The following is a 20,128-nucleotide window of genomic DNA, read 5'->3' as shown; positions in this document are numbered from 1 at the left end:
GATGTACAATGTTCCAGCACATGGTCTTCCTGTAATTAATTTTGCAGCCTACAATCTCTCATCCACTACTACCAAGGATATATGCACAGGGGATGATAACAAGCCATCTTTCAATGCTGTTTCTGCATGGTAGCATGACTTTCATATACTCCCTATATACAAGCATCTGATTCTGGATCTAGGGATGATCTTACCACTTATGCATCTGGATCTCTGTTTTTCCTCTCACACATCTTGAGGACCAGCAACCCAGGGATTTACAATCAGACAATCTACACTGTGCCCACAACCTATCCCCAATCAGGATATAGCCTTATTGATGCCACATCCTTGAATATTTCCTGTGGATATATTGCACCTCATCGTGTTTCAGTACATGCTGGAAACTCTGCATTTGGGCCAATGACACTCCTTCTAGATGGTTCAGCCTTGGTCAATGTCTCTGACCATCGATTTTCCCAGATTGACACTGATCCTGGATGTGTTCCATTAGCCGGTCGCTCACCAATCTGTCAACACATGTCACAAGGCCCATTCTACTCTACACAACCAATTCCTGTATCAACTGCAGACTGTCCATATTTTGAAGTTCGGGATGTCATCTTCTATGTGGATTCAAGAGACATCCAGTTTATTGACTCAATGGGTTCAGCACCACCCTCAATCCATGTTGGATATAATCAATCAAAACCCCCAGTCAATTTTAATATCACAATGCTGCATTGCTCACTTCATCTAAGCCAGGATGAAGTCTTGATCAATTTACCAACTTTACTCCCCAATAACATTACTTCACCATCTCCCAAATTGGACAGAACAATGTCACAGTGGTCTGAGGCAGCATTCCTGTTACCTAAACCCCTATGTTTGGACATACCCTTGTGTGATATATTCAACTCTACAGTTTTTGATTTGGTATGTCTCTCTTAAATTGCTCAGTCTAGTGGGAAATTGACAGAATGATTAGTGGCAATACTGGTATACACATATACCTTCATCTCTGTCTTTTCCTGGCCTTACAGAGTCTGATTTGTAAGTATTGTCAAGTACTGTCCTATCTAAGTTTGAAGCAAAATAGGGCTCTCAATCAGCTGTTAGGCTTTGGGTATGGAGGGATATCAAATCCTCCAGATAAAAATCCACCTATAATCTATTTGCATGATCTTGAAAATGTATTGTCAAAGATTATCACTGCTGTAGGCTGGACATGTATGTTCATCATATTTTTGTGAATCTAATCTTCTAATAGTCATTCAGTAGGAAATGTCCAGCCACTTGTCCGGTTGGATCAGTCAAAGGATATAATTGTGCTACAGAACACCACTGTACAAGTATCAGAGATATTTCAGCAGCTTGCCTTAAATGTAAGTGTATTTACTATTTACATATTTTATTGTTGATCTTGACAACAGTTGACTTTGATTGGTGTAAGTAGAATTCACCTCCAAATAGCTTGTACTCAACCTAGCAAAAGCTTATCCCAGGTCTAATTTCTTCAGTGCTTTTATTTCTTATTACCGTTCCACTTCTCCGATTTGGTTGGAACCTACCTGTGAATATGCAAACTGCACTGGATGGAACTGGATTTCTCCAAGCCCTATGGCTATATCATCACCATCCCGCTCACCTAGGTGAATTAATAGATGAGATAGAAGCTCCAACTGAAGAAAACCTACGCAAAGCAGGCAATTCAACAGTCAGATTGCTGGATAGAGTATCATCTGAAGAAGAGATTAGTTAAAGGCTGATATACACAAGCTGATACAGACCAAACATTATTTAAATCAAGAGCTATTGTTTGATAGTAAAATATATATGATATCAACTTGAATTGAGTGACTTTGACCAGGATACAGCAGACAACTCAATCATCTCATTATTACTTTCTCTCAAATTTATTGACTTTTGTTAGTATTTACTCCTAATACTTATGGTACATAGTTATTGACTCAATTTAACATGTCAATATTTTGGTCTGAGAAGAAACTCTAAAGGGTCATCAGTGAGGTAGCTGACTACATATATACTTTGCTCTGGATGTGCCAAGAGTCATCATCAATCTAAGCAGTATGCCAGTATGTCCCAGGCAGTACACAATAGAGGTGTTGGTAGCGCTGGAGATATCTCTAGGCCAGACACAGAAACAGAGACAACTCTGGGGTGGGGAAAGGGGGTTTCCCGAACACTAAGCATATAGTATATACTATTTTACCTATTTGAAATGTAAATATTTGAATTTCATATAATATCCTTATTTGGAAGTTCTTGGTACACAAATTTATTACAACAGAGTGAGGGGGGGAGAAGGGATAATACTGGATGAGCAGCAGGCTTATTTGGAAAAATTGTCAAATAATTAAATTTGTCTGTTATAAAATCTGTGTCAAAAGATGTGTTTCCAGGTCAAAAAACTCATTGAAAAGTCTAACATTCTCTGCATCACAAAACTGATCTAGGTAACAGCATTCATATATAGTTCAGCTACCTAGCAGGCGGACCCTTAGAGTTTTGTCTCTTTGGATCCTCCCCTGCTAGGACCTTGATCTCAGGCCTCCGAGGTTCCCCTTACAAGAAGACTTACACTAATCTAGTCAATCATCAGTGACATTGCTTGATAGAACTATAGTTAGGAGCTGAGTTACAAATGGATATCTTTTTCCTCCAAACTAACATTGCAAGTATATTTAATATTTATGTAGAGCCGATGAAATATTTACATTTACCAACTGAATTATTATGATTACACAGTTTGCACAAGCCATGTATAAGAAAATTATCATACATAATACTGTAAGATTTTATTCAATTCGAATGGCCCGGGGGGCTGTGACACATTGATGTCCGAAATCATTCGTATGATGTTCCCCATTTGGCAATTTGGCGCACCGAAGGCGCCGGAATTGTAAAAAATTACCATTTTGGGAAGCCAAAATCCACTTTTTGCTGTGACATACAAAAAAATTTCGTATAAAATCGGTCGTGTGACATGTGACATACGAATTGAATAAAATCTTACAGTACAAGCAAAGAGTTTTAAGGCAAGAGGAATGCATTTTTTACACATTCTCCACTATCACCAATAGGTCATGTCAGACCTTCTGAATGATCAGAAGCATACTCAGATCTTGCAGATAACAGGATCTTAATGATGCTGAGTGCAAGGAGTCTAAGGAATTGGATTTAAGTGGGAAGAGACAGAGTCAAGTGAGGGCCCTGACCTATTGATCAATGTTTTAGGTGATGCCTAGCAAATGTACATCTAGTCTCAATATACTGATATTTGTTAGGCAAACACCCACTTTGGCCTCCTTCAGACTATCCCAGCACAACCAAGGCATGTCCAGTGGGTTCCCCCTTGGATGCTCTGACCCAACCTGAGCATTATCCATAGCCTTGTTTGCCCACACAATCTCCGATCCGTCAAGAACCTCCCAACAATCACCTTGGGACAAGACACTGCCCAGGCCTTCTGCACTCTATGATGGCAGTTACGAACAGCCAGTATATAGTTGGTGCCCTAGCAGGTGGACCCTTAGAGTTTCTTCTCTTTGGGTCCTCCCCTGCTTGGACTCTTGTCAGAGCCTCCAAGGTTGCCCTTACAATATTCATATTAATTGGTGTGTATGTGTCAAAAGTACAATTAGTGGTACCACAGCCCAATCTGGAACTAAAGTCAATTCTGGCAGCAACACTCATTCTGGGATCAGGGGCACATTATATTCCCAGAATAATTTTGGGTGTCTGGACAACCTGGTTTGTCTGGACTCAGGCCTGAAGCCCAGCAATGTATACATAGTTTTGCTGATGTAATGTGGTGAACAGATACATCTTAGAGGTAGGTGAGATCAAATTGCTTTGCCATTTGGGCCGATGCTCCTGCAACTGTCCACGGAGGTTTTGCAGAATACACAATTACTGACCCATTCCATTCAATTCTGCTGGTCACAGTCACATCAGATTTTTTGGCTGAAATATTTTTGTGGGTCACAGGTCATGGCTGATTTTTTGGTCCCAAAGTGTCCCGAATGGGGAGATCTTTGCAAAGTTTCTGCACTTCCTAATTGGGTAAAAATTCGGCCTGGGGCCAAATTGAACATTTCAGTGAAGCGGTCACAGGTCACTTGTTCAAAATGGGTCAGTAACCTCCCTATAGTGTCTTGCCTGCTGGATAAACACAGGGAACTCAGCAAAAGGTCAGCCCATGGTAAGTGTTTTCACTGAATTTGTGCACCCAGGCAACAAGGGACAGGTTTCCCTAACACCCAGCACATAATATATACTATTTCACCTATTTCAAATATAGCAATTCAGGATTTATATATTCTTTTATTATCTCAAAGTTCTTGGCACACACAAAATTACCACTTTGGGACATGAAATTCTCAAAACTTCAATAACATATGAAAATTATCCAAGTGAGACAGAACCACGTGAGATACTACTCTTCTGGCGACTAAGTATTGACATGAGATAGGTCCTAGTAGCACAACAAACCCCAAGTGGCTCAACAGCTACCCACAAGCACCACAGTTTTGGCTTCATACAAAATCAGGGACCACATATTACTAAAACATTTAATTGTATCAATGGATGGCTGGCTCGACGGATGATGTTGTGCAGAGGCTGTCGCGGCGCAGGCGGAACCCTGAACAGGTCGACATGGGCAACAAGGCCAACGTTGCTGCCCAGGATTTCACTTCACAGATGCGGATCTTGGAGCTCTAGAGATCATGGGTGGCAGTAAAAAGGAGGGGGTCTAAAGGGCTTAATGCTGTGGCGGGGAATCGAACCCCGAGCGGGTCGAGAAGACGCTGTGGCAACGACCCAGGTTACCATTACCCCACCACAGCATGGGCAGCGAAGGCTTTCCCGCAGTGTAGCCAGTGATTGGCGGGTGGATCATAGATGCGCCGCGCCGGACCTATGATGACTGGCCTGTGTCGTGGATGCTAGGTCACAGTACATGCTGGGATGCTTTACTCGGAGCAACACACAGAGAGAAGTGCTGCGGATGCACACGTGGAAAAATCTACGTGCCCAGACCACCGCGGCCGCGTCGAACGAGCGCCGGCGAATGCAGGCATTGGCCTCAACAGTAGTATGTGAGGCCGGCCGTCAAGAATGCAACGCATTGAAAGAATAATAGGCTGCCTACACTACCTACAACGACAGTTATCCAATCCCGCGTTGCTTCGTTAGACGACGACGACGACGCTCGCGACAAACTTGGCTGCAGCGACCGCCTGCCCGTTGTTGCCGTACATAAAGTGCTGCGGCGTCAGCAGCAACAGCTTCGGGTTCGTCTTGAGCGCCATGGCAAACGCGTCTGCGGAGAGGGAGAGTCGGCCACGGAACGCCGCAACGACATTGGGCAGCTGCCCCAGCCTGCTACGCGCCGACGGCGACGGAGGGCAGCTTGGAGAGCGGCGCAATGACATCGGGGGGCGCTCTTCGGGGAGGACGCGCAGAGCGGGTCGGATACGCTCTCGAGGAAGCACCGCACGTTCGTCTTGACGGTTGCGGAGATGGGGGGCGTCAGCTCCTGGAACAAATGTGCGCGGTCGCCGAAGGCTGTCTTCGCGAAGCCGGAGAGATATTATAGGCGGCGTCTTGGCACACGCGTCGGCGTAGACGGAGTGGACTCGCGCCTCGGTAGTCTCCGAGGGTAGGTAGTCGAGCGCGATGACACCGGTTGGAATAGCGAGCCGACCCAGACACCAATGTTACTGGATGGGTGGGTGTTCACAAGTGCAAACGGCGGGCGAAGGAACGGGACACACCCGCCCCCCTTGCCGTTCAACAGGCTCAGCACGTCGTTCGCTGCAGATAACTTCAGCGTGAATCCTGCGACCAGAGGCAAGCACACGCTCTCACGTCGCTCACCTCCGCACGATTCATCAGCGCAGCGCCGCCGCCGCCGCCGCGGGCCAGATGTAGAGTGCCTTCCTCTCCGCGCTGTTTAAGTATACGCCCGTCCACGTGTTTCGTGCGGAGGCGGATCTCCGGGTGTGTGATCTTCATCCCGGCGGTGCTGCCGATCCACGAAGTTGTCTTCGTCCCGGTAAAATCGCTGAAATGTTGGGGGGCATCAGCTTCAGGTCAGCCCCGTGCTAGCCACTTCGTTCAAGTTTGTTGTTAGCGTGGCCCCGAAAACTGGAATGGTACTTGGCCCAAAGCCGGAGTGGAGTATTTTGCGCGAAGCTTTCTTCGTCCCGGTGTAATTGCTGAGATGTCCAGGTGGGGGCACTGGCAGGAAGGTCGAAAGGGTGCGCGAGATCGAGTGCACTTCTAATCAGCATCTTATGCGTGTTATAGACTAGGGGATTGCCAAACGCACGCGTACCCGTCGTGGAACGCGCACGAAACAGCCCTGCCCCCCGAGCTGCAGCGCAGAAAGCAAATTCAGCCCTCAGAATACTACGAAAAAAAGCAACACGCACTGCGGCACCTCTGTCTAGTCGTGCGGACATCCATGGGTCACTTCATCACCCTCCGCGTCAGCGTTGCCCTCGCCAGTGCGGCAGCACATCTCGATGTTTCTGGTGATGGTGATAGTCAAAAGGCAAGTGCCACGCGTCCCGTGCCGATCATCAACTCGTCACCAGGCGACACGTCATCATGCGTCACACGGCCTCTTGACGCCGCACCACATCGCTCACCTCTTATAGCCACTGGCCACTGGCCCGCCTTGAAGCCTCTTCGGTTGCAGCATATGGCTACGCCGGGGTCGATATCAGCATCTTTGAACCGCCCGTCAGACTAAAGTTAGGATGACACGGGGACTGGGACATCTTGCACGGAGCGCGATATTGGCGCTGGGCCTCTTCGCGGCAGTAGGGCTAAGTGAAACCGCTGATATCGATATCTTTCCGGCGCAGCATGTACGGGTTCCGGAAGCGCCACAGCACCGAGAGGACGGGTAACGAGGCGCGGGGGTCGGACATCAGGGACGCCAACCGGAAGGCGCTGAGGTGGTGTGGGCTGTGTGTGTGCACGAGTAGTACCAGGTGCATTTTGAATCCTCGTCTCGTTGCGTCACCGTGACGGGGATCTTACAGGCACTGCAAGAGGCGCCTACAAAACAGGCCGATTGCCTCCCGTCGTCCGCCGCGGCGAGATCCGAGTATCAGACACTGGATTTGCGCGTCTCTCGCCCTCCGGGCGGACCGGGCCCCCTCCATGCTTATATTTACCATTGTACCCACTCGGCGTCCATCCAAACGCATCTCGCCCTTTGAGTAGCTCTATGAAGTCGCCAATTTCAGGGTACTCCAGGGACGGTACCAGGTAAGCATTCAATCAACGCAGTGGAGCCGAACATTCCTCATTATCTAAATATCCCTATCTACATCTGTCGGATGTCATGCCAGCGGGCATCGACTTACTTTCCTGGTCCCGCATTATCAAATCCCGTGCATATAAACCCCCCGGAGGTGGGGACGGCCACCCTCTCTCTCCATATTCTCCTCACCCCGGGCCGGCAATATCGATGGAGTCCGACTCTGCACCTGACGTGCGTGCTACCTTGGGTGAGCGGAAACTTACTGTACCTTCCCAGTCTGTATATTGAACTCCATACAGGAGTAATTCTGATTGGTTCAATCTTCTCCATGATACTTTTTGGTAGGTTCTCCTTGTCATTTGATCAGGCTTGTGCATGACATTCCAGGGGTCACCACTGTGCAAGCATACATCTACTATACAGAGTTTCCAGATGACAGCTGGAGGATCAAGGTCACTGCAGCATTTGTTTGGTATGGTTTCTTATGCCATCTCTTCCCTGTTCAAATAAGTGTAGGGTATGTGAGACTGTGCATGCAGGGTAATAGTAATGTTCGTGAGCGCGCGCGCGATCCGCTTTCGTGAGATTGATCGCCATCATTCGTAAGATTGATCGCACCTTTAGCCGAATATCAGTTTTCGTAAGATCACGGCATCGTCACGTTGACACGATCCACGATCAACGTGATAACGCCCCACCGCTTCTCTTTCCGCAACCACCACCATCTCCCCTTCCCCGACATCGCCCTCCGACACTGAGACCACCAGCCGATGGACCGCGCTGCACGACGGAGGGCAAGAACAGGGAGGAGGCGGGTTGCCCGGTGAGTTGTGTCCATCTACATCCACCTCAGCTTAACTCGAGCATGATAGGCCAGGCTGCAGGCTGATGTACCGTCCGCGACGGGACTACGGCAACAACCTGGGCCGGCCGCTTGTCGCCCCGTCATGCGCAAAACTCGTGGTGGTGGCGTGGGGACAGCGAAGCAAGGCCCAGTCGCGCTGGTGTCGATGAGGGCAAACAGCTGGCCTCGGACTGGGAGTGGATGGACTGGGCCTAGTGCCCAGGGCTTGCGCTGAGTCCCCCTTTTGTCGTTAATCACTTGACTTTCCAGCCACGCCACCGCCATGGGACAGCGAAGCAAGGCCCAGTCGCGCTGGTGTCGATGAGGGCAAACAGCTGGCCTCGGACTGGGAGTGGATGGACTGGGCCTAGTGCCCAGGGCTTGCGCTGAGTCCCCCTTTTGTCGTTAATCACTTGACTTTCCAGCCACGCCACCGCCATGGACTAGCGTGATGAGCCCGGACGGCTTGTGGACGGAACTACGACAGCCCCACTGCAGACGGATGCGGGGGACGCGGCGCCCGTTGTTGGGGCAAAATGGACTTGCGCTGCGACTTCGACCCCGACGATTGTGGTGAGAAACTGGGCAGAGGGGCTGGGGCTGAGCGCTGAGAGCTCGTTGGCGGCGGGCGGAGCAGCTGGTATAGGGCCGCCATGTGTGGTGCGAGCTCAGCGCCGTGTGCGCCAGTCATGGGCCGCGCGGATCCCATGGAAGAGGTTGATCGCACTGAGCCGCCCTGGGCCGGTCGCTGCGGCGGGCGGTGCCTGATCTGACGGCTCGGCGAGTGGCCGTGGGCAAAAAGGGCGGAGGGCCTGCTGATAGAATTGTGTGTAGAACGTAGATCATCAATATACTCAATTCCGGGCCCTTATATGCGCTGAAAATAAGAAATTTCAAACTCAGTTGATGGGATCAAAGTCAGCAACAAATGCGCTGAGCTCCCCTCCCCCACAAACCATTCCTTCGTCGCTCTTGACATCCAACAGGTAACACATGGTACAATGATGGCCAGCTGACAGCTCACGAAAGCTGACCGCGCGCCCGCTCACGAAGATTGCCAGGGCCCTGCATGCAGGATGTGTCGGACGGACTGTGTGGGATCTGCTTATAATGGACTATGGCAAACCAGATGCAATCTTTGGGCACCCTGTCCACACCCTCTCTGCTGTACTGCTCTTGACGGTAACCATTGCAGTTACTGGTGTGTCCTCCCCACCTTCAACCTTATGAAGCTTATGCTGTTGAAGTGCAGGTATTTCTGACATATAGGATATATGTCCTCTCCCAGTCCCACATCATCCCCACCCTTGCGTACATCCTATCTTCCCTACGTTTTGCCACTGGGCTGGCCTTCTTTGGTGTTTCATTTTTGACTAAATCAACACCAGAGTTTATATCCAGATGGCAGTGGCTGGCCCTAACAGTGTGGGGCCTGAGTGCACTTGAGGACCTCTTGATAACAGGCACATTGGTATATCTCCTGTTGGTACAGCGCAGTGGGTTGCATAGACGGTAAGAAAAAATTTGTTCCCTGTTATTGATCCCCCATTGAAATTTTATTGGATAGGACAACCATGTTTGTTGATAAGATTATTGCATGGACAATTGGTGTGTATATGTACAATCCTATTTACTGCAAGTGGAGCTGAGATATCCACTTGATAGAAACTGGTGTAGCAACTAGGTAAGTGGTTGTCATCTTATAAACCTTGGCAAAATAGTTTATTCTCTAGTACATTCTCAATGGTTACCTTGATATGTGTGAGCATATAGATAACAATGTGATATCCATGTCTAATCTCCCTTCTAGTTCCATGTGATGCCTCACAATTGTATGTATGTTTCATATATTATTGTCTTGATCCCTAATTTATTTAGTTGTCTGGATTGCTGCATTCCTTGTTGAAGCCAGAAGTTAGCCCTTTTCCCCCTGCCAAAAATGATCAAATTAATCATTGTTTTGTAGTTTTTGCAAACTCTTTCTTTGCCAGGCAAGCTCAGAAAAGCAACCTTTTTCATAATAATTCTATTTTGATCATGATACAGCCTCAACTCTCGTGCAATCCTGCGCAGAATCCCTTATAATTCAAGGATAACAGAGGCTTTTAGTCAGGAAGTTCTGTCAGAGCAACATCCAATAGAAGAGACACATATCATAGTATGTCATTCTGAAATTGCAAGCAAGAGCAATCTAACTGTTCCCCTTTCAGCCAAGAAACCATTCTAGTTTGCCTAAGAAATCCTAAGAAGGCAAAGTTGAAAGCATTTAAAAATAGCGTGATATATGCTGTACTACATTGTTAACCATATTTGATGTCCATACTATGGGAAACACAAGTTCGGACCAATTCCCTTTGAATTGGCCAGTTGAAGGTAAACAGTCGGTAAATGGCACTCTAAAAGAAAAGTGCTAGAGAAAGGCACATATGTACAGTGACAAAATAATGAGCCTTAGAAGAAGCCAGCATTTATGATATCAGAGGAATAAGTGTCACTGCTTGTCAGATCATATGGATCATTAGAGAGTTTGCAATGAGCTACCTAGTAGCTCTGGTAGCTTATTGATATGTCATTTTCTTTATAGTTTCTCCATAAAAATTTACACAATTTTCAAATAGTGATATATTTACCAAGTGTTATATCATATATAAATCTCTCCCCAATGCCACCTGTAAGGCCAGCTGCTCAGTCATAAGCTGGCTGCACAAGAGCCGGAGCAAGTGACAATTAAGGTAAAAAAGAAAGGGGGGATCTATTCATGATGAAGTGCTGATGCTGGACTGAACTGGCAGGAGCAATGAATAGTAGGGCAAATGCATAGGTGCCAGGGGTCTGTTAAGTTAGTATTAACAGTAGCATAGACAAGCAGTAGGGGTGGGCTACCTGTCATTAGATAGGAACCCCCAAAAAACACTCACATACACATACACAAACAAATACTGACACATTTGATTCAAGTCTGCCAGTCACAGTCACATCAGATTTTTTGGCTCAATTATTTTGGCAGGTCAGACCTACAGGTCACAGATAATTTACTTTTCAGGCTTAAGTAACCCTTAGCCAGTGGAACTAAGGCTCCAACCAAATACAATACAATACTCAATATATTGAGTTATAACCCAATACAATCCATATATATAGATATATATATATATACAGGGTGGCAAAATTTTTGTAGTATAGAGTATATACTGTATAGATACTCTATATTATTGAGTTTTCTCAGAGGCCTATATAGGCAGTATCTGTAGGTTATACAAGGCATTATCAAGTCAACTTCTTTCAGATAAGGTATTTTCTGAGTCTTTGTGACTCTACCTTTTGGGACTATATCTCATAGACTGTGGAACTGACATTTATTAAGGGGGATTAGGGCAAATACTGTTCGTCTACCATACTTCATGGTAAACTAAATGAGATCAAATCAACTATATAACTCAGTACAGATGTTTGTGCATGGAAGGAATACTACACTCCAGCGACGCAGGAATTCGAACGAGCCTGCCCATCACACGGGCGCTGGTCATGACCATCGTCACGAGGCGGTACACGGACCACGGTTCGGCGCAGGCCACACACGGGGTATGTACTTGGGATAGAACATTCTTTTTTGCGCTCTCCTTTCCCCGCGGCGCGGGGGCAGCCGCCACCATGGCTGTGTGGTATCTCAGGCTGCACAACGGAAACTTATCATATCTGCAACAGACTCGTTCGGAGACTTCACACATGGGCGTGGCCAAACGGCGTGGGCCTGCGCCAATGGGCGTGCACGCCCGTGATGGCGTGGGCGTGGCGTGGGCGGGCGTGGGACACCTTCGGCGCCTTACTGACGGCACCAAGGAAGATATTGCCATAGCTTGATGCTTATTTAATAGGATTTCATCGTCCAAATGCGCCCGTCGACTGCAATCAACATCCATCAGAGATGTTTGATCGTCGCCTTCCATGATGCCAAGAGGCCTTGGCAAGCCTCTCAACAGCTCTACGCAAGCTTTCCGGCTTGTGCCAGACTTGCGGGAGTGACGGCGGGCATGGAGCACCCACCTACCACCTTCCGGACGGCGGACTCGCGAGTGCGCTGAGACGGCGCGGCCCGGGGCCCGGTCAATACAGAATGTGACCACATCTTGCACGTAAAGAGACAAACAAATCGAAAATTCATAACCGTCGTATTATCGGCAAAAGCCGACCTTCCCAGCATTGAAACTCCCCATCCTCGCGCTCCCTGCGTCTAATTAAACTGGTCCTCACCAAAGCCCGCCGGCGCACGGTCAAAGCCCCTGGGCGTGCCGGCGCCGTTAAACTCATCTCTGGCTTTATTTGGTGCCAGTGCGTACACGAAACCGCCGAACACCTCGCGCGACTGGGCCGCGGGGCTCAAAGGCGAGGGGAAATTGGCGGCGGACGGCGACGCGAGGATCGAGCTCTTTTCACGTGCTTTTCTTGGATGACTGGGTCTTCGGGATGGGCGGCGCGCCGACTAATGGCAAGGTCGAGGAATACAGCGGGTGGTCGACGAGGAATACGGCCCGCCGCAGATAATCTCGGTGCCCTCCGCACATATGACAGCCCGTCGAGGTCCGCCTCATCGTCGTCGTCCGGCAGCGGTGGTGTCTTCGGCTGTGGCGGCGCGGTCTCGACGTGGAGGAACGGGGCAGGGATGACCGCGTACCCGGGCATCCCCGGCAGGGAGGGCGGGTCGCTGTTCCCGTCGGTCGCTATCCGGCGCATCTCTTTCCGCGCCCTTCTCTGCCGCTCTTCGCTGTACATCCGCTTCCGTTAACTCTCTCGGCTGCACCCGTCTCCTCCCCCGTGGCCCGAGGTGCGAGTGCAGCGATATCGCGTCCGCGTCCGCCGCCTCATCGCCTCCGCCCGCTGCTCGTCGTCCGCCCCAATCACGCAGGCGTCGTCGCCTCATTGTCACCGAGCAGCCTCTCGAGCTCGTCTCTCCATGCTCTAAACCCCTCGCCGTCCTGCTGCTGCTCCTCATCGTCGTCGGGGAGCGCCGGTTGGTCGGTGGGTCGTTCACCGGCAGTGTCGCAGCAAAAAAGCGAGGGAAGGCGAGGGAGAGGCCGCTGCGTAAAGGCCCACATGTGATTGTGACGGGAGACGCGAGACATCCTGCGCAACGATGTTCCGGTGGGGGTGGGGGCTTCGGGGGAGAATCAAGAGCCTATTCCATCCGGATCGGAGTAGCGACTGAAGCTATGCTTAGGGCAGTGCAAAGATCGTGGGGAGGAGGGAAGAGAGAACGTTATGCGAGAGAAAAAAGAAGCGGACTGTGACGCATCGCCGCCTGGCGCACGGACCACCTTCCGGGCACGTGCACGAGGATGCATGTAAATAGTTGGCACTTCACTCCGCACAACCACCAGCAGCGCAGATACAGGAGGCACTGGCAGTGCCCATGTATCACAATTGTAGCTGTCAGCGGGGGCGTCGGGGATTTATTTGCACTGCCCACGCATCTGAGTAATATATATATATATATCATGAACCCCCTGTGATGCCATTACAGCAGTAGAATCTGATGATCCTGCCAAACAGCGACCCAATACTCTCACGCCGTATGCCCGATATAAGACTCCTGACATCCACCTCACATCCTCGCTTCTTCCTGCTCCCCTAACTCACACACCTTTGCCCTGCACACTTTGCGCCCCCCCCCTGCTTATGTCTACCCCACCAGAACACAATACTAGGGCCATAGCAGAAGAGTCAGAGTCCAGTGGGACAGATGCTATAATCCAGAACCCTGGTGCAGGGAACTTCTTCTCTGGGGCCAGCAACTTTAATGTTACGCACAGTAGCTTCACCACCCACATTCATCAAAACCACAGCCAGCCTGGGACAGCATCTATTGATGGAGGTCAGTGTCATAAATATATTGAGATATAACTACTTATTGTATTGAATCCCTGCCTTGCTAGCCAACTTCCGCAGAATTCTCTTGGGAGATGTATACCTTCAACAGGAATTTCCTACATTCACCTTGGGAGCAAGAAAAGTCTACAAAGCACAGCTAAATGGAAATACTGTAACAGTATCAGTTTATCAGGGAAATGCCATGCCAAAACAGGTAATATATCATTCTCCTACATGGCAAATGCTAACTTTTATAGAACTGGGAAGAGGAAGTGAAATTGATGCAGAGGATCAGGTGACTTCCAAATGATGAAACAAGTGGAAAGCATAATTTATTGTCTAGACATCCTCATGTGCAACAACTCTATGGAATTGTCAATGCTGATATCCTTTACATGACAGTTTACCATGGAGGTTGGTAAAGAGACTTGAGATCATCTGTCTGATTTTTCCTTTAGAACTTGTATCATATTCGGACATCCATCATTATCTAACCCCACAGGACCGAATTAAGACATATTTTCATACCGTAAGCCCAAAATGTCCAGGTTTTCAAGTTAATAATTGACTGAGATATAGAGATGTGCTTTTCCTGTAAGTATTCATATTTGTTCAGGCCTTTCCTTGACAAATACAAGGCAGCCTTGGATGCCATTCAGTATTCCCGAGGAGGCACTGATCCTTATGGTTGGCTGAGGCCAGTATGTAAATGCTTTTTAACTTTTACTTTTATAATTGAAACATTCAGGGCATAACAATACAGATTAATATAATGACAAAACAATTGTCACTTGGTATTGATACAGAGGCCCTACCTGATGAGAGCTTTGGACCAAACAATGTAGCATCAGCTCTTGGACATCTTAGCTCGCATTGGATAAATGCACCACCAGCCGGAGATTTGTCCAGTTTGTTTAGGACAGTAACACCTGATGTGCTTCTGGATGCTGTCTCTCTTGATAGCTGTTTAGTATATAAAGAAAAGTGCATAGGATTTTGTCCCAAGAATCACATGGTTATACAGAGGAAGGCCACTCCCTATGCCAACTACACCGAGCTAGTGTCACATAACTGGAAACTCATAGCAAGTTTTCATACACCCAGAAGAATTAAGAACTATAAATGGAATTTCGACAATAACACCCTGAGCTCTCTGCCTAATGGATGGTCATAGTATGTTACTGTCTTTTTCTACTTTTTTGCCCAATTTCACTCTTAACATCCTTTTAGTCATTCTGTGGGACCTAATACATCTCCAGGAGTCTACCATCTATATACCGCCTCAGAACACGAGGATGAGAACATATGGAAGAGCCAAGCTATATATCTGCTGTCTTTGCTGAATGCTCCTATGGATCAGCTTGCATCTTATGGTAAGATACAAACTTATAAATAAATGAAATCTGATTTTGCATAAGCATTTATAACATCTCATAGTGTTATAGTTGACTTTCCAGTAGGCTCTTCTGGCTGTCCCAAGGGATTTTTGATGCTATGTCATGCGAACTATGCACTTTTTAATATGCAAGATTCAAAGGATATTGCATTGTGGTCTCTGGATGCTGAGGGCACACGAAAATTGAGTCCCAATGAAGCACTTGCTCTCAGATTCCCTCCTCTAACTATAAAGGAGTTCTATTTTGGCCAGTATATAAGGCAACCATCATATGATGAATTGTGGACAATACAAACATCACAAGGATATGATCCTACTACCCTAGACCTTGCAAACAGCCTAAATTATCCCATTTATGAGCTAGTGCCAAAACAAAATGAATGTATGTGACTCTTAGCATTATTCAGTCTAAACTGACATATGATAGCATTCTGGGAAGAGATGGGGGGAGAAGAAGGCTTCTTACTGACCCAACTCTTTGAACACGACTGTGATAGTACTGCCAAGATTATAGAAACCAAGACTCTATCAGTTGGCCAAATGCCGACAAAACACAGTCTGGCCCAGTGCAAAGTTATTATGTCCAATCTGACATGGTATCTTCTTACGATGTTGTCTATACTAGCTATGGCCTCTTTGGGACTATTGAGCATCTGTAAAGCTTGATGAGTTATCGGTATATGTGGTAGAGAAGCTGGAATATATACATATATTGTAGTAGTGCCCCGTGGCCGCCATGTGGACTCCACAATCACGTGATATTCACGTGTCACACATTCAGGCATTATCAGCCACCAACATTCTTTCCTCACCACTCTTTTCCACAATTTTCCTCATTCCACACTACCACTTATTCCATTATATCTGAACTCAATGTCACCGTGCGGACACTTGGGTACTGGCTGGACAGGGTTCTAAATTGGGCTGGTTACCCATAGTCAAAGCTGAGGGGAGCAACTACACCTACACGTTATGTCCAGAACCTATTGATAGGACATGTCACGGTTCGGGTCGGGCCGTTCGGGCCTGCGTAGGCCCACACAACCTCCATACTCCTCAACACTCCCCCCATTCTTCTAACCCCTTCCCTTCACCCCTGCAAGCCCTACGCAGCGCCCATCCGATCCATCCCTAATCTCTTAGTGTATAAAAACCATACTTACAGGATATAGTTGCTAGGCTAATATCATCTATTCTCCGGGCTTAAACCCCACTTTTGTGCTCCCCAGACCTACTCGCAGTCGGACCACCCGACGACCCGATACGGCCTGACCCCGATGCTGACAGAATATTAGCCTCCCCCACAAACGCAAAAAGTACGCCAAGATGTCTACCGAGCATGACAGTACGATGGGCACCCCTGTGAACCAGGGGGACGAGCGTGCCCAATTCATGGCCTTGGGCCATAACAAACAACAGGAGTTCCTGTTCGCCTATCTATTCCGAACAAATCAGGAGATGGAGCAACTTAGGGCCGAAAACACCGCCCTGGCAAATCGACAAGTGGCTATCGAGGCCGAGCTGTCCCAAGTAAGCGGGGAATACACAGCTGTACAGCAGGGAGTTACGCAGAGCTACGATTTGCTCCGCCAAGCCAGAGAAGACCTGGCCCAACGACAAAACGGGGGAAACACCCAAGTAACTGTCTCTCCCCCTAAGGGGTTCACAGGTGAAGCCGGGCGAAGTAGATGCCTTCCTGGCAGACTGTTGGCTCGCCTTCGAGGTCAACAGGAACGTCTACAACGATGAGGTACGAAAGATCTCGTACGCTCTCTCTTACATCAAAGGGGGAAACACGGTCATGTGGAAAGAGAATGTTTCCCAAGCCATCAAGCTCTGCACTGCGGAAGCTTACACTACGTATGAAGGCTTCAAAAAAGCCTTTATTGCGGCCTTCCGAGGGGAGTACGAGGAATAAGGCATGTGTGATTGCATAGATTATAAGTTGGCATAATTAAATCTTTATTGCATAAAAACCAGATACCGAAAATAGAGACTGAATCGAAATTGGATCATAAATATACAACAACTTGCGATGGGGCTGGTACTGCTAGACCCTGGCATACATATACAGGGGCAGGGGCCATATCTATCTTTTGCATGGAGGGCCCAGTCGTTCTAATGTCAGAGGCGTCAAGCCAAACCTTGTCGCCGACTTGGATACTCGGGGCGTCCAAACGCTTCCGATTGTAGTACCGTTTATACTTGTCCTTGGCTTTAACGAGCGCGGCCTTTGCTTTGGAGACACCGTTCGCTATCCGATCACGAAACTCGTTTACTGACTCCAGCTCAGAATGGGCGCCTGGCTCAAAACACATTTGGGGGAGCCAACCTGTGTCCGTCATGAAGGGTACCTGTTGAGTGGAGGAGTGAACATGATTGTTATAGGCAATGGTAACAGCTGACCTTTGCAGAACCGGGAAGAAGAAGTGAAATTGATGCAGAGCATCAGGTACCTTGAATGTTAGGAAACAAGTAGAAAGGCTAATTTATGGTCCAGACATCCCCATGTGCACCAACTCTATGGAATTGTTGACACTAATATACTCTACATGGCTGTCTATCATGGGGGCCGGTATCCAGCAGTCAGCAAGAACAATATATTTGATGTTTTCTATAGAACTTGTGGCAAAAGATCAGCTGCACCATTATCTAAGCACACAGGAACGGATCAAGATATGTCTTCATAATATTTCGGCAGTCACACACATCGACAGGAGGCACCGAAAATTTAATTTCGGCGCCGATGTCACACCCTTTTGGCGTGCCGAATTGAATAAATTGCTACAGTATAGAATATTGATTGTCCAGGATGTTTTAGAATGCACAGCCGCAATGACTCGAACTGGGTCATACTGACTCCAACTGAGTCATAGTGCTTCAAGTTCTTTTGTCTGACTTTGATTCTGACTCTGGTCCTCTGGTCAATAGGGCACTTAACAGACGGTCATTGGTGTATTTCCCAAATAAATACTGAACGTGAGTTAAATCCACTCTTGTTGGCTGAGGCTAGCATGATGGAATAATACTTGTCCGAGTCTTGACGTGAAGACGGCCAGGCGGTCGCCGCCTCAGCTACGTAGTACATCTGGGGGTATTGGTATGTTTGCGTGAACACACCTTGGACGCGTACATATCCTCATCGAAAAAGTCGGCGAGTCATCCCCGTCGTATAAGCATCCCATCTCGAACGTACTGAGAACGAGACGCAACGCGGTTCGGCGCCAGCCGCGCGCGGGGCATCGGTCTGGTTGGAGAACGCTTTTTTGCGTCCTCGGCTCGCGCTGGGATCTGCCCTGACGAGAGCCGCCACCCACGCAGTCCAAAATACATCACTCGAACGGAACGTAAAAAGAACAAATCGAAAAAAAAGAAATCATATCCTATCGTCATATCGTCATCAAAATCCCACTTTCCCATTGAAACTCCCCATCCTTGCTCTCCCGCTCGACAAGCCGGCACTCGGGAGCGCCTCCCTGACCACCTCCGCCTCGCCCTCCTCTTGTTCTTGCCATTCAGGCCCGGGTCCGGGGCCGAACCCGCCGGGCGTCCCGTCGAAGCTGTCGTCATGGTCGAACCCGCCGGGCGTGCCGTCAAATCCACCCGGCGTGCCGTCGAACTCCTCTCTCGCTTTACCCTGCACGAACCCGCCGAAGTCCTCGCGGGATTGTGAAGCGGGGTTGAGCGGCGAGGGGAAGGTGGCGGTCGACGGCGACGCGAGGGTCGAGCTCGTCGCGCTGGATTTCGACCGGGTGCTGCGGCGGTCGGATTTAGACTTGGACTTGCTCTTCTTGGACGACTGGGTCTTCGGGATGGGCGGCGCGCCGACCAATGGTGACGGCGTCGACGGGGAATACGGCGGGGCGTCGCGGTACGCCGGGCGGCCGTCGCCGGAGCCCGAGCTGCGCCCGCTCGACCGGGACTGCGTCTGCGAGCCGCCCGCGGACAGTCTCGGTGCCCTGCGCGCATATGAGAGCCCGTCGAGGTCCGCCTCGTCGTCATCATCTAGAGGAATCGGGGTGGGCTGCGGTTGTGGCGGTGCGGTCTCGACGTGGAGGAACGGCGCGGGGATGCCCGCGTACCCGGGCGTCCCCGGCAGCGAGGGCGGGTCGCTGCTCTCGCTGGGGAGGCTGCGCGCGACGGCCTTCGCCATCCTGCGCATCTCCTTCCGCGCCCGCCGCTGCGCCCGCCGCTCCACGTCCGCCTCGGTGAGCTCGCGCGGCTGCGCGTCCTGGGCGGCGCTCGCGAGGAGGTCCGTCGTGCTCCCGCTCCGTGTTAACCCCAAACTCCGTCTATCCCCAGGTGTGCCCTCCTCGCCCTCCAGCCTCACCGCGCCCTTCGCTCTACCACTCCCAAACAGGTTCCACCCCCACAGCGAGATGTGTCGCGGCGTCTTGGGCGGCACCCGCCTTCTCCCCCGTGGCCCGAGGTGCGAGTGCAGCGATATCGCGTCCGCGTCCGCCGCCGCATCTCCTGCCCCTCCTCTCCCCCAGGCGGCGTCGTCGTCGTTGCCGGCGTCCGCGAGCAGCCCCTCGAGCTCGTCCGCCCGGGCTCGCCTCGCCACATAGCGCCCCTCGCTGTCCGTCCTCTGGCCCCGTCCTCCCTGGCCCTGCTCGTCGTCGTCGTCGTCGGGGAGCGCCACCCGCCCAGCGCTCGCGCCAGCGAGGCACGGCACGCACGCGCACCCAGCGGATAGCGCGGCGTGCAGCGTGTCGCGCCACGTCGGGGCCTGCAGCGCCAT

The 20,128-nt window shown here is 49.6% G+C and overlaps 1 protein-coding gene across 1 annotated transcript; it reads right to left on the bottom strand.

Moving 5' to 3' along the window:
• Positions 1-18,787: 18,787 nt before the first annotated feature.
• MIND_01246500 (uncharacterized protein) lies at positions 18,788-20,128 on the bottom strand (the record flags this gene model as incomplete). Its single annotated transcript, XM_037368951.1, has 1 exon — positions 18,788-20,128. One exon carries the CDS (start codon positions 20,126-20,128, stop codon positions 18,788-18,790), a length of 1,341 nt encoding a protein of 446 aa, XP_037214919.1.

Source organism: Mycena indigotica (assembly GCF_014461135.1).
Source record: "Mycena indigotica strain 171206Taipei chromosome Unknown Mind.scaff0012, whole genome shotgun sequence".
NCBI lineage: Eukaryota > Fungi > Basidiomycota > Agaricomycetes > Agaricales > Mycenaceae > Mycena > Mycena indigotica.
This window is presented reverse-complemented; position numbering and strand designations above follow the sequence as displayed.